Raw genomic sequence first — 16,380 nt, forward strand, 5'->3', positions numbered from 1 at the left:
CGGAGTTGTCAGCGGAACAGCAGCAGCAGCAGCATCACCGGAGCCGAATGGAGTAATCACAAACATACTATTCCAGACAGCGTCTCTGTTACCATTTAGAAACATTGTTTACACTGTTCACACAACGACACCATGGCAGACGACCAGTCCTCTCAATCGTGGACCATCGACAGGGATGACTACGAACTCAACGAGGTTATAGGTGAGTAGCTTAGCATGCTAACGTTAGCATCCTAGCCTCCCCTGCCTCTGCAGCGGTGTCCACTAGCTAACTAGCATTGCATGTCTGTAGCTGACAGAAGGCCAGGTTACGACCCCTTAGCTAAAGTCCGTCGGAGTAAGGTTAACAGCTCTGCTAATTTCAGCGTCGTCACCTCTGCGGAGTTTCCCTCTAGCTAGGCCACATTGATTCATTAGTTTCCTGCTAGTAGAGGAGCTAAACTGAGACGGCTCCTTAGCAAGTCAGCACGAAGCTAAAGGGCTAGCTAACGCCAGCTAGCTCATAGTGCGTGAAGATTGGGCAGTTGTTGGAGAGGGTGGTGCTCTTTACTGAAGGTATGACACGGATTATCGTGAGCTATTCATGCTTTACTGAAGTCAAGATGACGTGACTGATGACTCTTAAAGAACAAATCAAGACTGAGTGTTGCTGCATATGACTGTATTCTATTGCACCAGTCCTCTGTCTTAGAAACTAGTTTCAACTCAACTCAAGTACATTCTCACATTGCACACTAATGATTAAGTTGAGCTGTCAAATTCTGACTGCTGTCTTCAAAAGCCAAAAGGCTCTTTAGCTCCTACAGTGTGATGGTTTCACCCTTGATCTTGTTCACAGGGAGCGGGGCCACTGCAGTTGTCCAAGCAGCATACTGCAAGCCCAGAAAGGAGAAGGTGGCCATCAAACGCATCAACCTGGAAAAGTGTCAAACAAGCATGGATGAGCTCTTGGTAAGAAACCGTAGCAGCGAGTGGGCCAGTATCTGCTGTCCAGATGTTCTTTATGTCAGAGGGCTAGGAGTGGTGTGGGCTGGTAGCACAGGTCAGTCAAGGACAGATCTAAAGCTTGATACCACAGAAACCACTGAGTACTAAAGCACTGAGCAACATCAATAAGACACACACCATAAAGACAAATTAAATGTAAATTAATAAAGTGTGACAATATGTTTCTGGATGAGCACTGAATAATGTTTTCTTTACATCATTTTAATTTGAATGTTGATGTTCAAATGTGACAAACACCTACATGAGACGCAAGTTAGGTCAGTTAGTCCTACATACACTTCATCTCTCTGTTACAGCGCTGGAATCTGCCAATCTCCTGCTAAAACGTCAGTTAACAATGGTAAACACTAATTAGTGGATAAATACTTATGATATGTAACGTTATTTACACAGTGTTTTTTTTTTTCAGCTTTAAAAAGCTTGTAAGTATGATGTAGAGGCCTGTGCAACAGAAAGTTATATTTTTGCTGGACATTTCTGCAGGGTGAAGGTGCAGGATTTTGCCATATCGCACTTTCATCCCCCATGAAACTACATACAAGGAAAATAAGTCGCCGTTTTAGTATTTTGTGATTCACCCATATGGGTGATATTGAGTGATATGAATTCAGATATACTGGGTATATCTGAGTTTATATTGCAATAGCAGTGTATATTGTGCAACAGTAATTCAGGGTTTCTGCATTCTTTTATAGTAGAGGCGTCCCACCTTGCCTAAAAATGGTATTGACCAATTTATCTTTGGGGAACTTTGTAATTTCCCCCTTTTTTTTTTTTTTTTTTTTGTCTAATCCGGTAAATCAAAAACTTGACAAATCAAGGTAATTAATCACATTGATGCAAATCATGTAAACCTAACATTGCCATAAAGCAGCCCTGATCATTGTTTCCAACAGGTCTATCATAACCATAAATCTTAAAGAGATTGCTACTTTTGTACACATCGGTATAGCAAAATCTCTTTTGGTTGTCATGTCTCTATCTCAAGGTATACATATTAATTGCCTATAGGTCAACACTACCGTATGGCTACAAGATTACTTTTTTTATATGTTTTTTCCAGCAGAAGGATTAATTAACATGTAAAGTGAAGGCTGAAAGCAGTCATTGTGTCCTCTTCTTAGCACAATTATTGCTTTTCAAGGACTTTTCAATATTGACATTGCAACGTACGCCATCTGATGTTAATATTTCATTATATTGCCCTTTCTTCCTGGGCTTCCCCCTACCCAGCCCATATACGATATATCAGGGTCCTGGTTATACCTGTGTCTGTCATGTCAAAATGCCTTGTCTTGGTGGCTTTATGATTTGTTTGGTGCCGCACCATTCCTGCTCCCTGTGTGACCTCATCTCTCATATTTCTTTTTCTGTGTAGAAAGAGATCCAGGCTATGAGCCAGTGCCACCACCCCAACATTGTGTCTTATTATACCTCCTTTGTGGTGAAGGATGAATTGTGGCTGGTGATGAAGCTGCTCAGTGGTGGTAAGTGCGGTTATGTTTAAAGAAAAAGTAACTCCTGACTTGGCAAACTCTTATCATCACCTTGACTTTTTTCTTTACTTTCTTTGTCATACCACCTTCCTTTTTTGATTTTTAATCTCAACTAAAGCCTGGGCTCGAACTTTGACTGAATGTTTTGCTCCCTGGTGACTTATCCGTTTGTCATATTTTGGCACAGTTGTAGGTTATGTTTGTTCTTGCTGCTCTCATGGCCTTTATACCTGGCGATTTAGTGTTTTTATTCGATGATCTGTTTTTCTTCCTCCGAGAGATAACTGGCCACATGTAGACAACTTACGTTACACTGAAATCATTTTAGTGAAGCCACAATGTCTGATGTTTTATATAATAATAATAATTTATTCGCACATAAATTGTACAGTAGGAAGAAGCAAACATAATTACATGATTAGGATACATTTTAACTTAAATGTTAAAATGTATCCTATTCAGATCTTTCTTATTGTTCATTGTTTCTCTGTGCCAGTAGCAGTGGCCGACCTTGTCCTCTGCCTGTGTTTCTTCTTACTAGGCTTATGCTACGCTGGTATTATTTGCTCCACACTGTATCTATTAAACTGAAAACCAAATTAATTCAGCAGCCTTACTGCAACATGCTACATCACTTGACAGAGGTGGGAGGGACCAAGTTTAAAATCCTAAGCACCCCTTCCAGAGGTAGGGGAGGTCTGGTGCCGGCGTTGGCAGGCTGTGTATTATTGAGTTGGGAACAGGACACAGCTGCGAGGTTTTGGAGAATCAGCCTATGTTCTGTCAGCGCGTCTTGTGACATGCGTTTACCTCTCTCTCAGGCTCAGTGTTGGACATCATCAAACATATCATCTCTCGTGGCGAGCACAAGACCGGCGTGTTGGATGAGGCCAGCATCGCCAGCATCCTGAAAGAGGTCTTGGAGGGGCTGGAGTACCTTCACAAAAACGGGCAGATTCATCGGTGAGTTCTAATGATGTGTCACCAGCCTGCGGGGAAATGCCTCGTATCACTGTGCACCGTGTCTCCCGGTTACCAGTACATCCAATCACACAGTTCACTCTGGTTCTGAGCCTTTCATCTCTGCATATGAGCGTGTGGTTTGAACTAGACCTCTCTCCTTTTGAATATTTAATACAGTGAAAATGTATAATTGAGGAGGTTTGTTTTACATAAAAGTTCCTCCCAGGAACACTGTGAGCCAACGCTCAGAAGAAAGGCCTCCTCATAGCCTCAGTGCATTGTTGTATGTCAGGTATAATCCATTACAAATGAAGTGCCACTGTATATTTTATTATTATTTTAGACAAAAAAAAGTATGTTTGAAAGATGTTTTCTTTTTCTTTTTTTTGACGTACACTTGAGCTATCATGATTTATCTTGGTAGAAGAGTCCAAAAGAATCATTTGGCTGATATTTTAAATGTAGCTGATATTGCTGTTAGAGTGAGCGGACAGTATTCCAGTAGACTGAAAGAGCAGCTGCTGATTGAGCTCAGATGCTGAGGCTAACTCACTTACACATAATAAGCAGAGGGGGAGGTAGAAGGTTTGGGCCAGGTTAATCCACTCCCATTCTTTGTACATATTTTGCATTCAATGTATGCAAACAGAAATCAGGTGAATTCAAAAGAGGCAGATCAAAGGTGAAGCTTTAACTGACTGAGCACTTGTTCATTTGAAGGGTCAGTATGCACAGCCTAACCACTCCTCTGATTTAATCCTCCTCTTCCTGCACAGGGATCTAAAAGCTGGAAATATTCTTCTCGGGGACGATGGCTCGGTGCAGATTGCTGGTACAGTGTTTTCTGCCTCCTCTGTTTCTTTGTGTTTTTTTTTTTTTTTTTTTTAGTGTTTCTGCTTAATTTAAGGTTGTATGCCCCTTTATTGACAGTTTATGTTTAGATGTGTGTGCATAAGAATTCTGCCACATTTATCCAGCTTAACAAACAAAGTCCATATTGTTGCCTTTCTTTCTGGAGATAAGTCTGTCTAAATATTTTAGTGATTTAAGATATATTTCTCTCAAATCACACACACTCCACAGACTTTGGTGTGAGTGCCTTTCTCGCAGCGGGAGGAGACATGACTAGGAACAAGGTTCGGAAGACATTTGTGGGGACCCCTTGCTGGATGGCGCCTGAGGTCATGGAGCAGGTATGAGGCTTAGTTTGTAGATCTTACACTCCCTCTGTTTTCCGTCTGTAATGCCTTAAGACTGGGTGATAACAGGAAGACTGGAATGCTTTGTTCACTTGGATCTGTTATTTTTCTGCAGGTCCGCGGCTATGACTTCAAAGCTGACATCTGGAGTTTCGGGATTACAGCCATTGAACTGGCCACTGGTGCCGCACCATATCACAAATACCCACCGATGAAGGTAACTTTGTGTGTGCTTATTGGTACTTTTCTGCACGTCACTACGCATCTACTGTTTCATGGTTACATGGCACATTTAGTTTTGCAAGCTATAGCTTTCTGCTTGATTAACATAAAATAATTTCACCAGATATACCTTTTAAATCAGCTTTAACAAAACAAGGAAATACTATTTTAACCAGTTTACTGAAACAGTTTTTTGTTCTTTACGTATCCGTAGGTGCTGATGCTGACTTTGCAGAACGACCCTCCCTGTCTGGAGACAGGCATCACAGACAAGGAGATGGTGAAGAAGTATGGCAAGTCCTTCAGGAAGATGCTCTCTCTGTGTTTACAGAAAGATCCAGAAAAAAGGTCAGCTGGTGCCTAAATCCCTAAATTGTTTTGCCTCATGCCAGATTAAAGTTGCGCTTGTTTTTCTTTCCATTAGATTCCCCAATTGTGTAATGAATATAATGAAGAGCCTTGTGTTTCTTTTTCCTATTTAGGCCAACTGCAGCAGAGTTGCTGAAGCATAAATTCTTCACAAAAGCCAAAGTGAGCCGTACATCGCTATTATTAAAATACGCTGAAATGGTTTTTGTGTGTATTCCAGAGAGAATCTTTATAGATCCAGTAAATCCTGTTTGTCTTTCTGTTACAGAACAACGAGTACTTGCAGGAGAGGCTTCTACACAAAGGTCCAACAATAACGGAGCGATCCAAAAAGGTACGATAGTCATTACTATTACACCCTGAATACACATTAGTCGACGATTATTGTGTTGCTCTGCACTGGTTTGCCGCCTTCTCAAAGTTTTTGTTCTCGCCTAGTTTCCAAACTTGGATCTTGTTGCAACTTTTTTTAAATAAAAAAATAATAAAATGTTTTATTCATTGTTCAGGTACGTCGTGTGCCCGGCTCGAGCGGCCGTCTGCACAAGACTGAGGACGGCGGTTGGGAGTGGAGTGACGATGAGCTGGACGAGGAGAGCGAGGAGGGTAAAGCTGCTGTGGCAGCTCTGCGGGTGAGACTCTGCATGCCTGGGTCTTCACTAAGTCAATTCAGTTTACTTTATAAGGCCACTTTACTGTGTTTCTCTCGGCACACAGCTTCCGTATGGCCAGCAGATGGTGCTAGTGGACCTTTTAGTCTGAACACTTTTTAGCAAAGCTGGCGTGTGCTTTTGCTCTTCCTGCCTAAATGTCAGTGTAGTCCAAGTTTAGGTAACTCAGATAAATCAAGATACACAATAGTCCAGTTATATATCGTGATCTGTAGAACTGAGAATTGGGAATAGCTAGATCAGACACCAGCTCAGATCACCTGTTTTAAGTTATTGTCCAACATATGTTCGCTCTCAATTCATGTCTTGGTGTGGGATTTTACTGTCTGTTATCTTAACTGTGATTTCAGTTAAGCCCTGTGTTTAAAGTCATCTTGTGTCAAATTCCTTCAATCCTACAATACTCCATCAGTCCATACATTGGGGGGGATAATAGGAGAATTGCATGTTTTTAATCCTGACAATCTGTCATGTCCATTCTGCAGTCCCCCAGAGTGAAGGACGGGCCCGAGAATATGGAGGTGAGTCCATTTATAGTGGACATGACCCTTAAAATCTTGATTTATTGTAATGCCTCACCTGAGCGATCTGCATGACTGTCCTATGTGTGTCCACGTTTTTTTCCATTCATGTAAAACCAGAAACACTGGCTGATTTATTTGCGAATCGTGTCTCTTAGCTTTTCCCACCGGCAGATGGCTCCACACAACATCTGCAGCCACATGGTGCTGCGCGTGAAACCCCTGCGAATGTGGGCCAGTCTGGAGAAGATGTTCCACCACAGGCTCCCACTCAAACAGCAAGCCCTTCACATGCACCCACTGCTCAGGTATAAACGCATTCCCATTTGAGGACAGGCTCTATGTAAAACAATAACCTGAAGTAAAAGTTATATCCATTCAGTATTTTTATTTTTTTTATAGACCCTTAATTACATTCTCTTCACAACATTTAAAAGAACTGTTCATTTGGAAATGGATCAGTTTAACAAATCTTATCTTGTATTATTTGTTGTATATTGGAATTGTAAGTACATTTTTGGTTAGGATTAAAGGCACAGTGTGCAGGCTTTGGAGGCATTTAGTAGTGTGGTCTTCAAATAAAATAAAAAAACACAAAAGGCTCTCCTTAGAGCCAGTGTTTGATTTGTCCATTCTGGGCTACTGTAGGAACATATTGCAACATGGCAGACTCTGTGTAAGTGACCTTTCCCTATGTAGAAATGTTGGTAGATTCAGATGATTATACCGTAATGAAAAAATTATGAATATTTTATTCTATTTCTGCTAATAGATCCCCAGAAATGCGTCTTTAAATGTGCCCTGGGGAGATTTCTTGTAAAGAAACTTAAGTTATGTTTACATTCAGTGTTGCTCACCAAAACGCCTTGTGTGTACACTTGAGGCCTAACAAACAAGTTTTAGATTTCGTTCCTTTTTAAAACATTTGTAAAGCACATTTCAACCCTGCATTGTTTACCTCTATAATCGCCAGCTTGTAGTCGTCTTCCTCAATGCCTTTGTTGGCACAAATATATGATTCTCGGCACAATGGCACCACTTACTGTCGATCAGCGCGAAACCTAAGGCCAGATGTTAATCATTCATGTGCTGTTACAAACAAAACGGTTCTCCATTTGTGGAGACTCGGCTTCATAGTGCTACTGGTGATCAAAAACTCTGCAGTGCACCTTTAAGTTAAGCTCTCTGAAACTTCCACGTACTATGCTTTACTACGGGAAGAGTAGGTTTGCATTGGGCACCAAATAATGTAAATACTTGAAACAAAACGACCACAATCGGGTCACTTCGGCGGCACATGAATCAACTTGTATCGTCAGTACAGTGTTTTTATCCTCCTTGTTGTGTTGTTGCAGGATCCAGCTGCAGCCAATGCCAGTGTCCCCATCAGCCTCGTCCTGAGACTGAGGAATCCTAAGAAGGAACTCAATGACATCCGATTTGAGTTCATGTCCGGCAGAGGTAGGATACATTTGCCAGCTTTTTCTCTTCTATCATGGTCTAAGAGGCTCCAGTCTCAATAAGTATTTTGGGTTTCCCCTCTTCATATCTGCCCTCAGATTCTGCTGATGGAGTTTCCCAGGAGTTGGTCTCAGCTGGTCTGGTTGATGGGAGGGACTTAGTCATTGGTAAGTAAGAGATATAGCACTGAATGATGGGGTATTATCTGTGTCATGTCAGCCACCTCAATGAACTTCAGGGTTTAGTTTTCTGACTGATATTCTATCATCTAATATACAATTCATAATTTTTGTTGTAATCGATTACTTAGCTCTGCAAATTAACTATTAATGATATACAGGAATTAGTAGTGTATTTAAGAAGACATGTTTTCCAAAAAGATGTTAAGTATATATGGTTTGTGGTAAATGTGCTGGCACTGTATGATCTGAATACAGCTGGTTTATGATTTGCTTTAGTATGCATGTGTTTCCAAAACCAGTTATTTCCTGTCTCCACCACTGATTGTTGTGGAAAAGTCTTGTCATCTGTTCTTACAATAGCTGGTCATCTGACGATGTCCTCCCACTTCCTTTTATCTTCTGTCTAGTCGCTGCCAATTTGCAAAAGATTGTTGATGATCCTCATAGTAACAAAAATGTGACTTTTAAATTGGTAAGTACACTGACATAAACATGTATATACATATTTAATAAACATACATTATATTCAGTTTAAAACGTTTTTCCCTCTCTTCAAGGCATCTGGCGTGGAGGAGTCTGAAATCCCTGATGATATTAAACTCATTGGATTTGCTCAGCTCAGCATCAGTTAAGTCCAGAAGGGCCACCAACAGAGGATAGAAGAAACTAATGGTGTTGCACAGCTGCATTGTAGTCAATTCCAAGAAACCACTACTGCCAAAGAGAGGAGGAGGAGGAGGAGGAAGACGATGAGAAAGGAGGAGACGGGAAGGGGGCAGGAGTGTGACACTACTGCAGGATGCATGAGGACCACATTGAGAAGGGGCTCAGTTCATAACAGGAATCACACTTGAAACGTTTACAGTGCGCTTATACAGTAAATGGGAGGAGAGATGCAATCAACTATATCAACTCCTTATTTCTTTCTTCTTTTGTCCCCCCCCCACTTCATACATAAGCACAATCCAAACCATCTCCTGCCAGTACTGGAAGGGATTGCCTTTTTGTTTTTTATTATTTTATTCTTTTCTTTAATCAACTGTGCCACAGAACTCACTAGAGTGTCGTGCTTACTTGATATGGCACTTTACGCTACACTGAAATTGAAAAGTGTAAATTCAGCCTTAGTTAGTCGAACTATAGATAATACAAGTGTGTTTGGCGAAAAATTGAGTGTATCTGTGATTATTAGGTGTATTTTATGTACACCTATCTGAGAAAATCTCAAAAAACTCCCATAACACTGATACAAATAACTTAGTGGAACACACTGTAGCATAGTTTTAGTTTTGTTATTCTGTAAATTCAGATGGATTTTTACGTAGACTATAAGCAAATTACCAGATTCCTGTATAAGGCAGCCCAAGGTGTGGTGGTTTTGTCCAAACCTAACCAAAGAGTTTAGGCTCTCACTGCACTGCTGAAACGATTCAAATATACACAAGTCAACCATAACTGCTCTGTCCCATAACTGCAGTTACAACACTTTGTCAGATTGCGTTTTCCCCGAGGTATTTAAAGACAGGATTATTTACACAGATTGATACCTGCCTAATATTCTTGTACTATGCAATAGATGTTTTCTTTTCACCGTGTGTGACCACTGGTTGCTAATAATATTTCTCTTGGGTTGAATAAATCCACTTTTTGTGCTTGTGAAGTCAACCAGGCAGTTTTAGGAACCTGCAGTGTGATTTAACTTTAATTATCACAAGCAAATTGAACATTTAGCACACACAAACAGACAGACAGACACGTCCCTGTGGAAAGAAGCGTCATTTAGCCTGTTACCCATCACTGATTTTACAGTTCTGGAAGAATCCTGAATGCTGGCAATGAGTGTCGAGCCTGGAGCTAAACGTGTTACAGGCCGACTGACAGGTCAAGAAGATGTACAAAAACTGAAAATGTTCAACCAAAGTGAAATTAAGTTTAAAGGGGCAGTTTACCCAAATTGCTAAAAAAAACCAAAAACAGATTTTGTCAGTTGCCTCAAGTGGTATTTAGCAGATAGTTTGGTATTATTTGCCTCCATTCTGATACATTGGAGGTGAATGGAATATTTGTGGCCAGGCTTACATACACCAGCCGGTCAACCGCATGCATGCAAAATTAATACCATATCCGTCAACCTCCGCTGTACTTTGTGATTAGTGCTATTTAGCAAATGTTATCATGCTAACATGCTAGAATAAGATTTTGGCTGTGAAAAAGCATGCTTGCTAAACATCGGCATGTTAGCATTGCTATTGCGAACATGTTGGCAAGATGAGATTAGCCTTTAGCTCAAAGCACTGCAGTGCCTGAGTACAGCGTCACAGAGCTGCTAGCATGGCTGTAGACTCTTCAATGCCCTGAGCACAACAAACAAAATTACATTTACTTGCATTGTATCGAAGAACAACAGGAATCTTGAGATGGATCCAAATAAAACACCAACTATCTGCATGTATGAATACCACCCCAGGTACATCTTTCATTGATTGGCTGAAGTAACCCTTTAAACGTCTCCAGAGGCCAGTTATTACCTTAGTTTTTTGTTTTTTTATCATATAGGCAAATTGTTTTGACAGTTCTATAGTGTCTTTGCTTTATAAACACTCACCAACAACTCCCCGTCATCACTCCCTGTGTAGCCGTTTGGTTGTTTTGTACCACGTGCAAAGGGGCTGCGAAATGGCTCCTTGTTCCGGTACCGATGTAAATGGTGTATGTAAAGATGTTGTAAATGTACGTATGATGGTAACTCCATGCACTGTCACACAAACATCATGAGGTTTGTATGTAACCATGTAGATGCATTGACTGTTTAAGTGTCGGGTAAAAGGATAATTTCACTTGTAAATATAGATCAGGGCAGATTGAGACTCATCATGTTCAGTACAGAGTTTAATTTGTTTAGTAGTGTTTTTCCACTGTTGGCCTTTTGTCAGAGCATCGCTAATCATGCACAAATTATTTGTTCAATTAGCACCTTATTGATATGTTAACATGAGTATTTTTCGGAACTACATGGGGCTTGAAATCACACACTCTGCTTTTGATGTCATGATATGGAGTTTTCTCACTGAAACCTGTCCAAGGCTAACAGATAAAAAAAAAATGATTTTAATAAGGTGGGCGGCGCAGGTCACACTTCTATCTCCCTGTGTGTATGTGTGTAATTTTGGTGATAAAATTATTGATTATCAAAGGCTTTGAGCTGAAAGTTGCATAGATTTTTTTTTTTAATTACTTTCCCCTTTATTGTTTACTCATCAGAAAACCATCATTCTGCCTCTTATGGAGTCACCGAATGATTAGTATTAATTTAATCATTTAATTGGCAAGTAAATTTTTCTTTTTTACAGATCATCACATATATTTTTAAAATATCATTGATTATGAAATGTGTACATCAAATGCATAATTTGAAGTGGAATATTTGTGATAACATACGAAACAGATTCCTTGACATGTATAGCTTATTGGAAAATGACAACACATGCAAATGATTTTAGTAGCTGAATAAAGTCACATGATGGAAATCAAAGAGTGAGGACGACATTTAATTGAAATGTGATGTCTTTAAGCCCGGTTTTCATTGTTTTTGCTCTAACAGGTCAACCATTTGGTCCACTTAGTTACAAACCACAGATAGTTAAACATTTATTTGAACCCGTGCTTTTACAAGAAAGTCAACCAGAGTCTCACACATCGTCTGCTGTGTGAAAATGGTGGATTTTGGAGAGATTCTGAGAGCTATCGGTGACTTTGGCTTCTTCCAGAAGCTAATAATTCTTGTGCTAGCCTTCCCAAATGTATTATTGCCCATCTTCTTCTGCAGTTTTCTTTTTATCCAGTCTGATCCAGAGCGACACTGTAACACAGACTGGATCCTTCAGGCGGACTCTAACCTGACCACCGATGACCAGCTGAACCTGACTCTGCCCCGGGAGGATGATGGGACCTTCAGCAGGTGTCAGATGTTTGTCCCTGTGGACTGGGACATCGGTGCCATCAGGGAGTACGGACTCAATGAGACCACAGGGTGCAAGAATGGATGGGTGTACAACGACACGATGTATGAGGCCACCATAGTCACTGATGTAAGTCAACAGCGATGTGTGATTTGTAGTTTCTTCTCAGCCTTACCGATTTATGAGTGTGTTGTTTTGCAGTTTGATCTCGTCTGTGACAACTCTAACATGGCTGAAGTTACGCAGACAGTCTTCATGGCTGGTTTACTTGCTGGTTCATTCATCTTTGGCCCAACAGCTGAATCGTAAGTGACTTGAAAAAGATAAATAAGGGCCAAGTGTGGAGAAACCTAAACCTTCAAACCCCTAATTTGACAGTCAACCACTCTCTAAACTTCAGGTTTGGCCGCAGGAGAACCACCCAGATACCAGTCGTTCTCTTGCTAATATTCGTCACAGTTGCTGGCGTGTCTCCAAATGTCTACGTTTACATATTCTCACAGTTCATAGTTGGAGCTGCAGTTGGAGGATATAGAATTAACTCCACAGTATTAGGTATGACTTTTTTTTATCTAACCTACATGTCTCTGAATTGTCTTAAAAAATCTTTTTCATTTTAGCTCAGAAGTGATGTTGGTGTTTGATTTCTGTCTGTAGCTACAGAGTGGATTGGAGTCACCAAACGGTCCTTTGCCTCCTGTATGAGCCAGATGTTTTCAGCTCTTGGACAGTGTGCCATGGCTGGTCTGGTCTATGCTATCCGTGACTGGAGAAAAGTGCAGTATGTCATGGCAGGATGGCAGGCCTTTATATTCTTTTACATATGGTATGTGTTCTTTAATACTTCATTCTGTTTTGCTTGGGTGCTCCATTTGAACACTAATGCACTTCCTGATCATATATACCTGGCCAATCTCAGTTTAGCCATGTGTGTCACATGGCTTCATAGCACTAGTGTTACTAATAATAGTTTGTGAGCGACTCCAACACCTGGATTGTGATCGATCTTTTCAGGTGGATTCCGGAATCTGCAAGGTGGTTACTTGGACAGGGAAGAACCGAAGAAGCAAATAATTTGATCCGCAGAGTTGCAGCAATCAATAAAAAGAAAATCCCAGAAAATCTGCTGGACAAGGTAAAACAGATTACATTTTAATGACATCTGATCAAATGGGTTCTCTGAAAACAAGACACTAGCACTTCTGTGAGGCTGTAGTTGGGCACACTGATGCTAAATGCTAACATGTTCCATAAAAATGAAAGGCAGGGCTTGGAACCTATGTAGTAAGAATTTTACTGCCAGTTTTACACAGATATTGACAATGGAGAGATATTTACCCCTTCAGGTAACAGGGGAAAGAGAAGTCCAAAGTGGAGGAATCAAAGCAATGTTTACCTCAAAAGTCCTGATGAAATATTTATTTATTATATCCTTTGCTTGGTAAGTTCTAAGCACATTTTGGGATGTAGTTAGACATTTAATTAAATACATTGTTGTCTCATTTTTGTGTTCTTGTGATTTGAAGGTTTTCATTAAATCTAGGCTACTTCTGCCTCGTTCTGAACGTGGGTAAGCTTGGTCTGAACATCTTCCTGGTTCAGTTCCTGTTTGGGATCACTGAGGCGCCAGCACATTTCCTCTGTGTCTGGGTTCTGGAGTTGATCGGGAGAAAAAAATCCCTGATATCAACCCTCCTGACAGGCAGTATTTTTTGCCTCTTAACCCTGGCTTTCCCTCGAGGTGAATTTCCTTTAAATTTGGTACATTCAGATACATCCATCTCACTGTCAGTGGTTTAATACACTGAATTTAAATTTAAATTCCAGACAGCGCTGTTGTTATCACAGCTCTTGTAACCGCTGGAAAGTTCTTCTTGAACTGGGGCGGATCCATATGCATGGTCTACATTCAAGAGTTGTTTCCCACCTCTGTCAGGTATAAAAGTATACAAAATATGTGATCAAAGATATTCTACATACAGTATGTATATATTTGAAAGTGAACTCCACTCTTCCAGGCAAACAGCTGTCGGCTTTGGCTCCATAGCCTTTAGAGGAGCAGGCTTGCTGTCTCCATTGCTCAACATATTGGTCGTGTTCCACTGGTCAATTCCCATCATAGTCTTCAGCAGCCTGACACTGATCAGTGGAGCTCTTGTCTTCCTGCTTCCTGAGACGAGGAGAAAAGAGCTTCCTGATTCAACCAATGAGGCAAAGGGCGACAGGTAAGCAATCTGCACCATTTACTGAGGAGATTTATGCGGATCAGTTACAACCAGGGGCATCCAGCCAAACTGGATCTGCATCTGACAAGCTTGAACTGCCCAACATGTAAAATCACTTTTGTTATATCCATACATAAATTTCAATTTGTGAATAACTTGAGACTAATTTCCCTGAAACTAGTCATACATAAACACACTTGAAGAGAGTAAGTAAAAGATAATGATTTTACAAAAAGTCAGAAAGGTAAAGTTAAGAATTTTGCTGTCTAAACATTATCTTCCTTTTACTTCTAGGAATATGACCAACAAGAACACAGGGAGTGGTTCCAACATGGTGGAACACAACAGCAGAAAATCCACCAAGCTCTAGTTGGAATACCTTATTTTTACAGATGTTTTTATTGTGTATAGCACAAGCTATATATTGAGTTTTATTTGGACCCGATTTTGCCTTCAATGTTGCTGAGTCACCCAGTGTGTTTGTTCATGTACCCGTGTGACTCAATCACGTGTCTTTATTGCTGTCATTTCTGTCTGTTACTGTTTTACTGTTCTAGTAACAACCGTTAACGGCTGTTAAGAAATAGCTTAGCAAGAAGAAGTGAGGAACCAAGATCATGCACAGCAGCAAAAGCAAAAAAATAGTTTTAGGAATAATCTAGATTGCATAAACTGATCTGAAAAGGGGGTGGGAGTCCACGAGAGGATGTTGCACTAGAAGTTACAAATTCACATGTGAGCCACCAAGGCGGTTGAGTTTCACATTCAGCAGACATGTACCGGACTATACCGGTATGCAATGTACTGTATGTTTTCCAGTAGAGTATCTGTGTGTTAAGCTACAGCTACATCACATCTGACATCTCGGTACTTACAAAAACGGTACTCAAACCTTTTTATTTTTACACAATACAATACAATAAAATTAATAAAATAAAAAGCAAAATCGACTTTGACCCTTTGACACAGGTTGTAAAAATGTGAGAACTTCAACTGAGATGTAATTTTGTCCTCACAGACTGTTTCATCTGAATGTTTTTAAAGTCCTAAAGGTAACTATTATATTTCACATGTAGACGACCAAAAGAAGTCCAAAGAAATAAATAAAATAGAAAACCGAACTTTGTGTTGCTGGATTATGTTTTTTCTTATTTCCCATGGTGATAGTATTATTTTGACCTACAGGTCGGGAACCAATCGTATAGAGAGCTGTGACAGAAGCTGCATATAATTGCATACAATTCTGCAGCTGCAAGCACTACACACAGGTAAAATGAGGGCTTGATTGTTGATCCGATTAGCAGAACTGACATTGACTCAAACGCTCAGAGGGCTGCAGAGGTCTTTGGGTGTCGTTACTTTTTGATATCTTGGTTTATTTTGAGAAATGATTAATGTGATCTCACCAAACCGAAACTATCTTCTCTTATATACAAATGTGCCGACACAACTTTAGTGTTTCACTTCTTCATAAACATTTGATCAATTCTGCTTCAGGGCTTCATAGTCTCTTACTGATAAAGAAAAATAAAGCTCTCCATTTGATTAAGTTGTTTCTAACCCAAAGTTATAATGACACAACATTATGTAAAAGGTTTAACTTATGTAAGAGTGCTGGCAGAGAGGTTTGTCAAGTCAGCATGTTGTAAAAGTTGGTGAAAGATCAACAACAGCTCTTTCTGTGAGAGATAAGCAAAGTAATGGTATTCTATCTGCAAAGAATCTTCAGTTAGGCAGCACAATGGCATTGGGTCTTTATTGGTAGTTCTGCTGGAAATAGCAAATTAGAGTTAAGACACCCTAACATTAAATATTGTATTTAAAAATACTATTTAAAATACAATATTGTATTTTGCAAGATTTCTTAATACGCTTAATATGCTTGTAATTGGAGTTGTTCAATGACTGCTGATGTTAATTTTCCTGTAGGTTTTTAAATAAAAGCACAAATATGTCACACAGAGAAAGGTACAAGAGTAACATATCTGGTTAAATACTGCTTATTTCTTCAGAATGAAATATCCACATAAATGCTGTCTCACCCTTCCTGAAACATACAGTCCAGGATTTAAACATTAACAGGCATTGTTTAAAGGTCATTGTG

The 16,380-nt window shown here is 40.0% G+C and overlaps 2 protein-coding genes across 2 annotated transcripts; both read left to right on the forward strand.

Annotated features, from left to right (window-relative positions):
- Nucleotides 1-116: 116 nt before the first annotated feature.
- On the forward strand, nucleotides 117-11,610 carry LOC129110602 (serine/threonine-protein kinase OSR1-like). The gene is made up of 17 exons (XM_054622732.1): nucleotides 117-202; nucleotides 839-951; nucleotides 2,387-2,495; nucleotides 3,326-3,467; nucleotides 4,244-4,299; nucleotides 4,551-4,660; nucleotides 4,782-4,883; nucleotides 5,103-5,236; nucleotides 5,371-5,419; nucleotides 5,526-5,591; nucleotides 5,767-5,889; nucleotides 6,414-6,449; nucleotides 6,608-6,757; nucleotides 7,805-7,910; nucleotides 8,009-8,077; nucleotides 8,500-8,564; nucleotides 8,650-11,610. Exons 1-17 carry the CDS (start codon nucleotides 133-135, stop codon nucleotides 8,722-8,724), a joined length of 1,575 nt encoding a protein of 524 aa, XP_054478707.1. The 5' UTR covers nucleotides 117-132; the 3' UTR covers nucleotides 8,725-11,610.
- A 168-nt stretch (nucleotides 11,611-11,778) lies between these two features.
- On the forward strand, nucleotides 11,779-15,387 carry LOC129089249 (solute carrier family 22 member 13-like). The gene is made up of 10 exons (XM_054596640.1): nucleotides 11,779-12,180; nucleotides 12,253-12,356; nucleotides 12,452-12,606; nucleotides 12,709-12,877; nucleotides 13,066-13,186; nucleotides 13,398-13,492; nucleotides 13,578-13,792; nucleotides 13,879-13,987; nucleotides 14,070-14,276; nucleotides 14,571-15,387. The coding sequence occupies exons 1-10, from the start codon at nucleotides 11,806-11,808 to the stop codon at nucleotides 14,644-14,646; spliced, it is 1,626 nt and encodes a 541-aa protein (XP_054452615.1). The 5' UTR covers nucleotides 11,779-11,805; the 3' UTR covers nucleotides 14,647-15,387.
- The last annotated feature ends 993 nt before the right edge of the window (nucleotides 15,388-16,380 follow it).

The sequence above is a fragment of the Anoplopoma fimbria genome, chromosome 3, assembly GCF_027596085.1.
Source record: "Anoplopoma fimbria isolate UVic2021 breed Golden Eagle Sablefish chromosome 3, Afim_UVic_2022, whole genome shotgun sequence".
Taxonomy (NCBI): domain Eukaryota; kingdom Metazoa; phylum Chordata; class Actinopteri; order Perciformes; family Anoplopomatidae; genus Anoplopoma; species Anoplopoma fimbria.